Source organism: Lissotriton vulgaris, chromosome 1_1, assembly GCF_964263255.1.
Source record: "Lissotriton vulgaris chromosome 1_1, aLisVul1.2, whole genome shotgun sequence".
Classification (NCBI taxonomy): Eukaryota; Metazoa; Chordata; class Amphibia; order Caudata; family Salamandridae; genus Lissotriton; species Lissotriton vulgaris.
Genome location: NC_141685.1, coordinates 1,391,547,736 through 1,391,562,163, shown reverse-complemented (window position 1 = coordinate 1,391,562,163; position 14,428 = coordinate 1,391,547,736). Strand labels below are relative to the sequence as shown.

General features: G+C 49.0%; 1 protein-coding gene and 1 pseudogene across 2 annotated transcripts in view; one reads left to right on the top strand and one right to left on the bottom strand.

Moving 5' to 3' along the window:
- The window catches only part of LOC147750559 (uncharacterized), a 94,568-nt gene that overhangs the window by 71,032 nt on the left and 9,108 nt on the right, over positions 1 to 14,428 (bottom strand). For both annotated transcript variants that reach the window (XM_086966910.1, XM_086966915.1), the window contains exon 5: positions 7,681 to 7,788. In XM_086966910.1, the coding sequence (XP_086823036.1) occupies positions 7,681 to 7,788 (108 nt within the window). The remainder of the gene's footprint in view (positions 1 to 7,680; positions 7,789 to 14,428) is intronic.
- On the top strand, positions 12,559 to 12,989 carry LOC147750560 (histone H2A.Z pseudogene; annotated as a pseudogene).

Below are 14,428 nucleotides of genomic sequence, written 5' to 3'. Positions count from 1 at the left end.
ATTAAAACAAAGGATCAAAGGAAATTTTTGAATTGGGTGAATGAGGCATCCAAAGCTGCCAAACCTCCGACTGCAACTAATATCTCCCCCGCTGATTGGGAGAAGTATGTCAAAGAGCTGTATACAACATCGGGCGTCCCAATTGGCAGTTGGGGCGTTCATCTAACACCAGATCAGCAAGTCGAGGAGGAAGACACGCCCTGTCCTATCAAGATAGCAACAGAAGAAATAGCTGCGGTAATAAGGAAAATGCACTCTGGTGGTGCTCCAGGCCCCAATGGAATCCCAACGCAGGTCTTTAAAGCCGCTGCACAAAAATGGGCTTTGCTGTTGACTCCACTATTTGAAGATGCAATACTGGGACGTACCATCCCGCACACGTGGCAAGGATCACTTTTAGTACCTTTCCATAAAAAAGGTTCGCGCTCCGATCCCGATAACTATCGGATGATAGCTCTACTCGATGTGGACGGGAAAGCCTATGCAAACATATTGTTAAAAGAACTTTCAAAATGGGTGGAATCGAAAAATCTAATCCCCTTCAGCCAAACCGGCTTCCGAAAAGGCTGCCACATCGAAGACAATCTGATTTCGATAGTCCACCTGATGGAGACTACCATAGCTGCAAAAGGCAAATCCCTGTACATGGGATTTATTGATTTCCGAAAAGCATTCGAAAGTGTTAGCCGTCCCAAACTATGGGAAAAACTGTCAAAATGGGGAATCCCGCGGGCACTACTAAATGCGCTAATAGCCCTTCATACGGACACATGGGTCAAGGTCAGAGTAACATCAAAATGGACCACCTCCAATAAAATTGGTACAAATAGAGGCCTTAAACAAGGGTGCACTCTCGCACCATTACTTTTCAATTTGTACCTCGCTGACCTTCCCGAATGGTTAACTGGATCAAGAGCCTTCCCCCCAGGAATCGGCCAAAGCAAAATCCAAATTCTGCAGTATGCGGATGACACGATTCTGTTAGACCAAACTCAGGTGGGCCTCCAAAGGCTGTTCAACTCTCTTGCCCAGTATTGTAAAAACAATATGCTCGAGATAAACGTAGGTAAAACCAAGGCGATGGCAGTCTCACCTACGAACACAAAAAAGCTCCTGTGGTTCATAGAGGGGAAACAACTGGAGACTGTCCCTACATATGAATATTTAGGCGTCTGGATTGACCACAAAGGTAGATGCTCGGTGCATACAACTGAGATGCTGACAGTGGCTCGCCGTCTTGAGGGGGTCTTTATGAGAACAAAGAACGCTCTACATTCCCAGGACTTTGTTCCATTAATAAAATTGATTAATGCAAAATTTCTGCCCACAATTGCCTTTGGAGCAATCATCTTCAAGGACAAACTGAATAACTGGCTTGATAGAGCGCAATCATCATGTTACCGCCGGGTCTTTCGATTGCCAAATTCGACTTCCCATGCCTAAATACGGAAAGAATTCTCTTTATCCTCCATGCGTTGGATTATGGCTGCAAGATTCGTTACATATTGCTTAAAAGCGAAACAAGCAAATTCTCATACGCTAAAGAGCTGTATATGGCTGGTCCTCAACAACCCCGCTACATCATTGAACAAATATCTAACGTTCTGCCTCAAATTGCTCGAAGCGGGGGACATATGGTCTTCTCTGCCCAACGAAACGAAAGATAATCTCTTCATCAAGCAAGCGAAAATCCTTTCAAACCAATCGGACACACAACTGGTACTTAAGCTTTCTCACGGTACCTGGGCCGCCAAATTATACGCTCCGAAAACCCTCCCATCCTATCTTGCATCAGCAATGAAACCGTATATTAAACACCAGCTAATGAGATTTCAATTTGGTCTAATCCCGCTGAAAGCATACAAGTTTGGGCAAGGATATAAGACAGGAGCCTCCTCCCAATGTCGGTTTTGCAAACGGGGAGAGGAAAACCTAATTCACATTTTGTGCATTTGCCATCAATTGCGGCCAAAAAGAATATTCTGGCTGAGACCAATCTGGCTCCATCTAGGTATTAGGACATGCCAAGAAGCACTTGAGGAATGCATGAGGGGGGATTCGCCTCAAATGGCGACCCGCTTTGTCAAATTCATTACCGAAATTAATTCCATGACTTTTCCCTCTGTGCAAGCCTGAATTTAATTCCCTGCAAGTGATTGATTTTTGACTTTCCTTGTCTTTTTACTTTTCCTTCCCACCCATTCACTATTTTAGTTTTTTATAGCCTCGAGTGTTTTTACTACTGTCCTTTTGTATTCTTGCATAATGCAATGATTTAAAATAATTGTGCAATAAAAACTTTACTCCTTAGTAAACTCCTGTGTCTGCACAGAAGACTTTGATGAACGTGGCGCAGTTGAAGGACTCTTAGATGTTTTATGCTATTGGGGCTTGCCTGACTTCCCCAGACGACTTGGAATTAGATCATGACCATTGGGAAGTGCTCCGCGAAAGGTCCCAAGACCTTCCACGTGAACAGGACTTTGATCATTGCAGAGTTGACCGATGTTAGGTGAGGAGGAGCTTGAGGAACCGCTCCCTCAGTGCCTTGGGATGCATGGCGAGGCAGTTCTCGCAGGTGTTGGAGTTATGGTCCTGCTCCAGGCACCACAAACACACCAAGTGGTAATCGGTCACTGACATTTGCCTCGGACGGGCCCTACATGGTTTGAAACTAGCCAGTTTCTTGGGTGACATACTTTCATGCCAGGAGAAAAATGTCTAAAAATGTGACAAAACATTAAAAAATAAAACCCAGTCAAAAAGTTAATTAGGGGTAGTTCAGGCCAGATCAGCGGTACCTGGTCACTACATATAGTCTCCAACCCATGAAACTGAAATCCCAGACTTCTCTTATTTTCAACACAGTTCGCTGCATGACAACCAATGGGATACCTTTGATCCAAATTTTGGAGAGCACGAAAGTGTTCGGTCATTCTCTCTTTTAAAGGGTGGATGGTACTGCCCACGTAGATCTTTTTACATTTGCAAATAATTGCATACACAACATACTTAGTCAAACAGTCAATATGTTGATGAATTTTAAAAGTACGTGACCCATTATAGCTGAATTCTTTAATCCCTTTTATCGACATCCGGCACATGTTACAACTACCACAGGGAAAAGAGCCAATATTAAGTTCTCTCAGCTTCGTTTGTAGTTTATTCCTTATGAAACTTAATAATTTGATCACACTTGGCAATCTTTTCTGTTCTTTCTAGTGTAAATCACAATGGTAGTCTTTTTGTGACTGTCTCACTATGCACAATTTTCGGGTTCTCTGATCTTTAAATTCTGGTTTCTAGGTGGCATGTCCACTGATTGGTGATGGTTTGGCTGAGAACTAAAGATCATTGCTTATACTTTGTATTGTTTCACTTTCATTTGTAGCCCTGAAGAAGTCATTTGGGTGACTGTGCCCCATGACGAAACACGTGTTGGCATTGGTTTTTCCATTGGCTACGTTTTATGTGAATTTGATGAATATTGGAAGACTGACGAATAATTCTCAGATGTATGACGAGAAAAGATAAAAAAAATAAAAAAAGAGTTAACTTATTGGACTCTTGAAAGAATATTGATTCAATAGTGGACATCTTTTCTCTAAAGACTATAAGAAATCTATTTGTGCTCGGGAACTATTTATTCCTTGTCTTTGAATCCTCTGGTTCCACAGAAGATTCCCCTTGGGGACGCAGGTGGCCGCTTTCCCCTGTTCCCTTGAGCCACCATACTTGAAGAACACTATACTGGTTGCTATTGCGCAAACATTACCCAGCCACCCTTTGTTTTGTGTTGCTAAATAGAGTTGTCCTAACCGGTCACTGCTGAATATGTTCATTTTTTATTGGGGAGTGGTTTGAGTTGAGAGATGAAGCATGTGAATCCTTATTAATACTGTTAGTGGCCTTTTCAACCTGAATATTTACCTAGCTCTGGGCGGGAAAAGGAATCCTGAAATCTATTTTAACCCTAGATTCCAACAGTGTAGTTTGACTATCTATGTGGCATGCAGCACAATGTTGGGGCACCAAGGCTAGGCACAGCTGAGACACAGATCTGAACACTTTTCCAACTTTTGCTTATTTGCTTACAGCAGCCCAAACCATTCAAGAGGTTTATCTTGTCTTCACTCTGTCACAGTGAACTGAGTGCAGCTACGTTTCAATGTAGCAGATTCAAGTCAAACTTATCCAACATGCCAAATCGGAACATCCCAATCAAGCTGCATTTCCTGCTAAACAGCCACGGGTGGCATGCAGGAGCTCAGAGTGGGGTGGAGAATTTCAAAGAGTGAGGACCAAGTGAGAATCAAGCAAGAAAGGTAAATGAGATGGCAAGCCCGGACATGAATCATGGAAGGACAAAGATCAAGAATGGAGGGCTACTGCCAGGCATGACAAAGGAATGGATAGGACATTAGGATGGGAACAGCTGGAAAGGAAGAGGAGCAAACACCTTTGACAGTGACACAAAGTCGCCCAGTAATAAGACTGGGACAGCTAGCGAAGCACACAGAGTGTGGAATAAGATAGGCATAGTAGCCACAGTCACATTAGGTTTTGGAGAGAGCTAAGTCGAATTTGCAGATGTTGGTTCTTTTATTCAAAAGGCAAAGAAAAGCTAACAATCTACTTAATGGAATGTGCACAGGGCATTTAGCAGTACTTGATATTAATTCACGAATTTCCATTAATCACTTTTATGCTTTTGAAAGTAGTCTCCAGATAAATATGCTGAGCTGAATGTAGCATAGAATTGGTGCTGTGCATCACTGATGACCCCGGACATCGCCTTCCTGGCGGAGACCAGGATGAACACCTCATCGGCACCAGACGTTGCCATTGCCATCCCAGAGGGCTACAAGATCACCCGCAGGGATTGCACCAACGGTGCAGGAGGAGGAATCGCCATGGTCCACAGGAACACCAACAGAATTTCGACCAGCACAGAAGACACCCTCAGCACTGCCGAACACATGCACTTCCAGATCCACACCGATCCCAACACCATCCTCAGAGGGACCCTTGTGTACCCACCCCCTGGACCCTGGCCACAGTTCAGTGACTCCATCACACACGTCGTCAGCTCGCACACCTTGGCCTCAACAGATTACATCCTCCTTGATGACCTAAACTTCCACCTCGAGAACGCCAACGACAGCAACTCCATCACACTGCTGGACAACCTCGGTCTCAAACAGCTAGTCATGACACCCACCCACTCCGCCAGATACACGCTCGACCCCATCTTCTCCGCCAGCAACAACGTCACCTTCAGCCACACCACCAAACTGCACTGGACCGACCACCGCTGCGTTCACTTCTCCTTCGAGAAAAACACTGCACACAACCACCTGCAACAAATACCCCACCGCAGCTGGAACAGGGGCGCCGAAAACCAGCTAAACACCACCCTCCACAAGACCCACCAACCGACCAAACCGACACCGACACAGCCGCCAGCAACCTCAGCCAATGGATCGACGACTGCACCATCACTCTCGCCCTGATCAAGAAACCCTCAAACAGACGTACCGACAGAAGGGCCATCTGGTTCACCGCTGACCTCCAGACATCCAAACAGACCAGCCGAAGACTCGAAAAGAAATGGTGCCTCGAGCAAACACCAGGCAACTGCCAAAAGGACCTCCTTCAAGGAATGCATCAACAATGCGCACAACAGCAAAGAGCTCTTCAACATCGTGAAGGAACACGCCAACCCCAGCCTCAGCTCCAACGACATCCCGCCGTCACAAGACCTCTGCCACTAACCAGCCACTTTCTTCCACCGCAAGATCATAGACGTCCACGACAGCTTCAACACTCAAACCCCACCCTCTACTGCTGCGGACATCGCAGACTCACCGCCCCCCGGTCACACCGGCCTCCTGACCTCCTGGAACCACGTCAACTACGAAGACACCCTCAAAACCATGAACACCATCCACTCCGGCTCACCGTCAGACCCCTGCCCCCACTACATCTTCAACAAAGCAAGTTCCATCATTGCACCCCAACTCTGAAAGATCCTTAACAGCTCATTTGAGACCGCCACCTTCCCGGAAAGCTGGAAACAAGCAGACGCCCTACTCAAGAAACCCAAAGCAGACCCTAAGGACATCAAGAACTTCCGGCCCATTTCCCTGCTACCATTCCCGGCGAAAGTCATCGAGAAGATCGTCAAGAGACAACTGACTCGATTCCTGGAAGACAACAACACCCTGGACTCATCCCAGTCCGGATTCGGCAGCAACCACAGCACCAAGACCACCCTCATCACCGCCACCGACGACATCAGGATCCTGTTGGACAACAGCGAAACAGCAGCCCTCATCCTCCTAGACCTCTCAGCTGCCTTCGACACCGTCTGCCACCACACCCTACGGACATGCCTCCACACTGCAGGGATCCACGACAAGGCCCTGAACTGGATCACCTCCTTCCTCACCGACAGAACCCAGAGAGTCTGCCTCCCTCCATTCCGATGTCACCAAGATCATCTGCGGCGTACCCCAGGGATCATCCCTCAGCCAGACCCTCTTCAACATCTACATGACACCACTCACACAACCTCAACATCGTCTCATACGCTGATGACACCCAGCTGATCCTCTCCCTCACCAAAGACCCCGCCACTGCCAAAACCAACTTCCATGAAGGAATGAAGGCCTTCGCCGAATGGATGAAGAACAGTCGCCTGAAACTGAACTCAGACAAGACGGAGGTCCTCATCCTTGGATCCACCCCTCCGCCTGGGACGACTCCTGGTGGCCGGCCTCGCTGGGAGCTGCACTAACACCCACCACCCACGCAGGCAACCTGGGGTTCATCTTGGACTTATCACTGTCAATGACCCAACAAGTCAACGCCACCTCATCCTCCTGCTTCAAAACCCTCTGCATGCTTCGCAAGATCTACAGATGGATCCCCACCGGAACCAGAAGGATGGTCACCCAGGCACTTGTCACCAGCAGGCTGGACTACAGCAACGCCCTCTATGCTGGAACCACTGCCAAACTTCAGAAGAGACTTCAACGCATACAGAACACCTCCGCAAGTCTCATCCTCGACATCCCCCGCCAGCCACATAACTGCCCACCTAAGAGACCTGCACAGGCTTGCTATCAACAAGAGGATCACCTTCAAGCTCCTCACCCACGCTCACAAAGCACTCCACGACGCCGGACCAGCATACCTCAATAAACGACTCACCTTCTACACTCCCAACCGCCAGATTCGCTCCACTGACCTTGCCCTCACCACCATTCCACGCATTCACCGAACGACCACTGGCGGCAGATCCTTCTCCCACCTCACCGCCAAGTCATGAAACACCCTTCCCATCCACCTGCGACAGATCCAGGACCTGCTGACCACCAGAAGACTTCTCAAAACCTGGCTGTTCGAGCAGTAGTAGCGCCCCCCCCCCCCTCTCTCCCCCTCAGCGCCTTGAGACCCTCACGGGTGAGTAGTGTGCTCCACAAATGATTGATTGAATGATTGATTGATTGATGAGGTCCAAATATTTATTTCCACCAACAGCATGTATGAAACTTATCAGAGCTAAAAAGAATCAGCCTATTTTCAAACTCAAACGTCAAGCACTGTATTTTCAGGAAAGGGGAGTCTTCCTGCTGATTTCTTAATTTTAAATAATAGCAAGCAAAAGGATCATACCGGAGTTGGGGTGAATGCTACTTTCTTCAATTTCAGCACCAAGATGATCAATAAAAATGGAAACTGGTTCTTCTTTTTTCAAACGGATGTTGTTCTCATTTTGAAATCCTGCAGAATAAGATAAACATAAGATTTTTTTCTGAAACAAAACGACTGTGTGGCTCTAAACTTCCACATGATCCTTTTCCATTCGATTACAACATGAAATCAATTACCCCTATTGTTTTTTCAGGACATCTTGAAGTGGTCTTGAGCTGGTGCTGACAAGTTTCAACATCAGTTGTTTAAAAGACCATGATTAAATCCTTACAAAATAAGAGTGATTTTGACACAACATGCCTTCAACGGTTAAAACAGTCAAGACTTTAAAATACAATATTAGTTAGTGCCCATTATTTTTTTTGTAACACATCCAGCTGTAGTAGGAGGATGCAGATGTTTTACTATGTCTCACACAAATTGAACGTGTGAAAAAAGAGGGGTAAAATGTCAGCAGGTCAAATCTCCCTCATAAGGTTCCCGGTTTAGATCAACCATACAAGGGGAAACAAGCATTTACAATGCAATGGTTTTGCCTTTGTTAAAGTTAGAGCTATTGGCATTGCTCTTGACATTTTTATTTATGTTTTTTTTAACATAAATAAATGGCATTGTCATTTACAATGCCACTAGCTTTATCTCTCGCAAATGACACACACAAACACACACAGAGCCCCCCCCACACACACACACCCACCCACACAGAGCCCCCCACACACACAGCCACACAAGGCTTCCCACACACACAGCCACACAAAGCTTCCCACACACACAGCCACACACACACAGCCACACAAAGCTTCCCACACACACAGCCACACAAAGCTTCCCACACACACAGAGCCCTCCACACACACCCACACAGCACAAGCAGGCAACAGGGGCACACGGAGGCACAAGCAGGCAACAGGGGCACGAAATCGGAGGCACAAGCAGGCAACAGGGGCACACGGAGGCACAAGCAGGCAACAGGGGCACGAAAACGGAGGCACAAGCAGGCAACAGGGGCACACAGAGGCACAAGCAGGCAACAGGGGCACACAGAGGCACAAGCAGGCAACAGGGGCACACAGAGGCACAAGCAGGCAACAGGGGCACACAGAGGTACAAGCAGGCAACAGGGGCACACTGAGGCACAAGCAGGCAACAGGGGCACACGGAGGCACAAGCAGGCAACAGGGGCACACGGAGGTACAAGCAGGCAACAGGGGCACACGGAGGTACAAGCAGGCAACAGGGGCACACGGAGGCACAAGCAGGCAACAGGGGCACACGGAGGCACATGCAGGCAAAGGGGCACACGGAGGCACAAGCAGGCAACAGGGGCACGAAAACTGAGGCACAAGCAGGCAACAGGGGCACACGAAAACTGAGGCACAAGCAGGCGACAGGGGCACGCGGAGGCACAAGCAGGCAACAGGGGAACGAAAACAGGCACAAGCAGGCAACAGGGGCACACGAAAACTGAGGCACAAGCAGGCAACAGGGGCACGCGGAGGCACAAGCAGGCAACAGGGGCACACGGAGGCACAAGCAGGCAACAGGGTCATGAAAACAAGCACAAGCAGGCAAAAGGGTCACAAGCATGAATTGTAAATTAGACGGGGGTGAAGTGGAGAACGGTCAGTAGGGAAGTAGTGCGGCTGGTGCAGTGGTACCAGGCCGAAAGGTGAGAGGGGCTGTCTGCACCCCAGTTTGGACAGTTTCCACTACCTAACAGGGATTGGTGGGAGGGGGGCGTAGTTCTTGCTTGCTTTAGGGCTGTTACTTCAGGGACGCAGTGCACGCTGCTACCTGGACACGACAACAGGCAGGGAGAGGACAGGCTAGGAGAGGGCAGGAAGGGGACAGGCTGGGAGAGGGCAGGGAGGGGACAGGCTGGGAGAGGGCAGGTTGTGAGAGGGCAGGTTGTGAGAGGGCAGGTTGTGAGAGGGCAGGTTGTGAGAGGGCAGGTTGTGAGAGGGCAGGTTGTGAGAGGGCAGGTTGGGAGAGGGCAGGTTGTGAGAGGGCAGGCTGGGAAAGGGCAGGCTGGGAAAGGGCAGGCTGGAAGTGGAAAGGTTGGGAGAGGACAGGCTGGGAAAGGACAGGCTGGGAGAGGACAGGCTGGGAGAGGACAGGCTGGGAGAGGACAGGCATTTGCAAAAAAATAATCAGACTATTGCTAATCCCTCCAGGTTTCCATGACCACAGAGATACGCGAGGGCACCGGCAGAAAGTAAGGGCCCGTGGCAACAACTCGGAGGATAAAAGCAAGAGGTGGCTCCGGTGGTGTTGAATTATTATCTGCACACACTCTGATATGTGGCAAGGTGCAAAACCAACTGAGCAACTTCACCACTGATGCACATACATGGGACAGCAAGCCGCGCACCCGGGATTTGAACTCGGGGTACCGGGGCAGGCAGATAGACTTCCTGAACTCGACATTTTAAATGAATTAGGAATTGGGCTGAAAAGCAGTCCTGCGATTGTTCTGAATACAGTCCTGAGCGGGCCGTAATCCGGGGCCACCTTTAATTATCTTTCCTGCGGTCATTGTGTCCTTCTAATTGGCATGCTAATGAGCAGGGGACAGTTGGGAAGTGGTTCCCAGACCTTGCTTGTGGTAGGGACAGTGGGCAGCACAAAGGGATCAAGAGAGATGTGGGCAGGGGGCAGGATGATCACATCAGAAACGGTGCAGGGTTTATCAACTGGCCCCCTGGGGGGCCGGGCCCCTGATCTCACAACCTGGCCCGTGGCAGGGGGCGCCTCATTAAAAGGCGGAGGTTTACATCCGGCCTTCCTAACAAAACGTACAGCTCCTGTTCCGCCTCCACCAAAAGTACGAGCAGTTTTATTTTAACGTAGCGCTGCCAACCCGTGTTCAAGGTTTCTAAGCACTCCTCGTTTTGCACATAAGGCACAGCTAACGCGCAGTCCGTGTCACCTGTGACACGTCTAACTAGTGTTTGCACGTCAACCAACCGTGCATTGCATTCTGGAACTTGTAGTTTTCCTTTTAACATTGTAAGTATGGTCTAACAGTCCCAGCAGACACCGTGTTCTAGTTTGAAAAGCCAGGGCTCACTTTCAGGCATAGCCATGGTCAGCAGCTGCTGTGGTCTTCTAAAGATCACAGGGTTTGTTGGGGGGGGGGGGGGCAGCGGGGGCAGACCACATTCAATAGTTCTTCTAATCTCGCACAGACAAAGTAAAATGCCTTCCGATTGTCATGCATGCGATCAGACAGAAAATACACTTGTCTCATGCAAGCCAATGTTAATGTTAATGTTATGGGAATTTATATCACGCACGGCTGCCCCAGCCAAGGGGCGTCCCGGCGCTGCGAGTAGACCAAATGCAGAGAGAAGGTAGCACAGATAAGGAACGGATTATTGAAAAAGATGAGTTTTGACGGCCTTTCTAAAGGCTAAGAGGTCTTGAATCCCCCGGATGGCTTCGGGTAGACTGTTCCATAGCTTGGCAGCCAAGAAACTGAAGGATCGGCCGCCTACTCTGGCCAGTCTGGTGCGAGGAATGGTTGCAAGATGTTGCCCCTCTGAGCGGAGCGATCTTCTAGGTGTGTACTCAGACAGGAGGGGACTCAGCATGGGGGGAGAGTCAGTTTTAAGAATTTTGAAGGCTAAACATAGAGCCTTGAACTGGATCCTTTTGCCCACCGGGAGCCAATGCAGTTTTTTCAAGGCTCCAGATACGGAAGAATGGCGAGGGAGACCAACCAGAGCCCTGGCTGCCGCATTCTGGACTCTCTGCAATCTGGTGGGTTCAGCCAGATTCGCTCCCAGTAGGAGAGAGCTGGCGTAGTCCAGTCTGGAAAGGATTGTCGCCTGGACAATGAGCTGGCGGGTGCGGCAGTCAAAGAACTTCAGAATGGGCCTGATGTTGCGTAAAATGCCAAAGCACGTGGCAGCCACTTTCTTAGTGTGGATGGTGAACTTTAAAGCCGAGTCCACCCATACTCCCAGGTTTTTGACGCAGTCCTTTGGCTTGGGGGGTGGGCCTAAGATGTCAGGCCACCAGTTGTCTCCCCAGGACGAGGTGTTTTTCCCCAGGAGCAGAATCTCGGTTTTTCCGGCGTTTAATTGGAGGAAATTCGCCGTCATCCAGTTGGTGATGTCAGTGAGTGTCTGTTTAAAGTGATGGGCTTCCAGACCACTGTTATTATTCAGAGCCACCACCAACTGGGTATCGTCTGCATAGGATACCAGTGCCAGTCCATTCCTTCTCGCCACCTCCGCCAAAGGGCGAACATAGACATTGAACAGGGTAGGGCTAAGGGAAGAGCCCTGCGGCACTCCCTGTCCAATGCTATGCTCCTTCGAGATGTAAGGAGGGGTGGAAACTCTAAAGGACCTGTTAGACAGAAAGTCTCTGAACCATCCCAAGGCTACCCCTGTAACTCCAATTTCCTCCAGTCTCGTCAAGAGGACCTCGTGAGACACCGTATCGAAGGCAGCACTGAGGTCCAACAGGACCAGTGCTGCAGTACCGCCGGTGTCAAGAATGGAACGGAGGTCCTCAGAGACACTGAGCAAGGCTGTCTCGGTGCGGTGACCAGCTCTAAACCCGTGTTGAGAGTCATCCAGGATGTTATTGGTAAGGAGGAAGTCGGACAGGATATTGTTGACGTGTGCCTCGATGATTTTGGCAGGCCAGGGGAGCAAGGAGATGGGCCTAAAGTTCTCCGGGAGTGAAGGGTCTAAGGTGGGTTTTTTTAAGATGGGGGAAACCCAAGCCTGCTTCCATTTGGAAGGGACGCTGGCGGTGGAGAGAGACAGATTGATGTAATTCCAAAATCAAAGCATCAAAGCCTAGGAGTTACCTGTAGCCTTTAAGAGTGTTTTGAAATGGCTGGCGGTAAAGCAGGAAAAGACTCCGGGAAGACCAAGACAAAGGCTGTTTCCCGCTCACAGAGGGCCGGTCTTCAGTTCCCGGTGGGCCGTATCCACAGACATCTTGAGTCCAGGACCACCAGCCACGGACGCGTGGGGGCTACAGCGGCCGTGTACAGCGCCGCCATCCTCGAGTACTTAACCCCCGAGGTTCTTGAGCTTGCTGGTAATGCATCAAAAGACTTGAAAGTAAAAAGAATCACCCCACGCCATCTGCAGCTTGCTATCAGAGGTGACGAAGAATTGGACTCCCTCATTAAAGCAACTATCGCTGGTGGTGGTGTAATTCCACACATCCACAAGTGTCTCATTGGGAAGAAAGAGCAGCAACACACAAATGCAGTTAACTTCAGTGATATATCTACACGTCAATGACTTGCCTTTTAGTTCATTAGTGGTATTTTTGTCAGGTGGGCAGAGGCATGAATTTTTCTACCTTCCCGTTTTAAAGCTGTCATTTTAAAAAATATTGCTACATTCAGTGATATAATTTGATGTATTAATGTGAAACACATCTGCGTGGTGAAATACACAATTTTGAATTTTGAAGAGCCTTTATCATATTTTTACAGTTTTTGTTGCAAAATGTTTCTTTAAAGGTATAGGTTCCTAAAGTTAAAAGGTGTAGGAAACCTTATTTGCTTCTTCCCTTTTACTCCAGTTAGTGTAAATAAATGCTGGCCTGTTCATTGCACATCTTCCTGAATGTTACTGCTTGATCAGGTGAGCAGCAGCCCAGTGCAGTGGTTCTGCTGGGGGTCACAAGTAAAGGTCAGGAGGGCCGCATACGGCTCCCGGACCCTGCTTTGCGTAGGACTGTGTGTGACCACTTGCTGCTCCGCTGACAGTTTGGAATTAAACAAGATCATTGCTGCTGAGATGTGCATTGATTTGCAGTGTCAAGTCCGCACGCTGATAAAGGCCACTGAGCAGTCTGTCCTCCCGCGGTCGGTACCCGGAGTACCATTAATTGGGCAATAGGATCACCTGTTAATTACAGCGCCTAGAAACGGCATAAGCGGATCATATAGGGCTACATATGAAAATGCATTATTAAACTGGCAACGACCTATCATGAACTGGCAAAAATCCAGGACGCCCAGGCACCCACTGGAGCTGATTTTCGGTATACAGCAGTGCATCACTAAATGAATACATTGAATCAATGTGTGTTCTCTGCGCCATGCGGTGTGGCTTGAAAAGCATGCAGTGCAGCCTGCAGCGTTTTGAGCACCAGGGGTGTGCTCCGTCTAATATATGTGCTTCCATCTGAAGAACCGCGGCTGGCACCAAGCCTTGGAAGAAGATGTGAGACCCCCGCCCGACCTCCCGACCTCAAGGGGTGATAAGAAAGGGCAGTGTACGGGGGCTCGAAGGTCTGAAGGTAAAAGCCACACTTCAAAGAATAGTCGAGAAGAGCAGGAAAGGGAAGCCTTTCATGACGAGTTTTCGAAGCATTTGAAAAGCTTTCTATCGTATGGATAAGTCAGTGTGAGCACGCTTAACATAAATACAGAAAAGAAAAGTCATACACAAAGCTTAGTTCAACAACTACCTCTATATTATCACTAGAAGACAAAGCTTTCTTTAAACATTTCGGGAAGCGTGTGAGCGCGCTTTCGAAACCGATTTTCAAGTGTGAACAAGCATTTACAATGCAACGGAGGGGGGGCGGAAAGGCACGGAGAGCGGGAGGGGGGCGGGAACGGCCACACACTGACAGCGGAGGGAGGGGGGGGGGGCGCGAACAGACACACACGGACACACTGACAGCGGAGGGGGGGGGGGGGGGAGCGGGAACAGACACACATGGC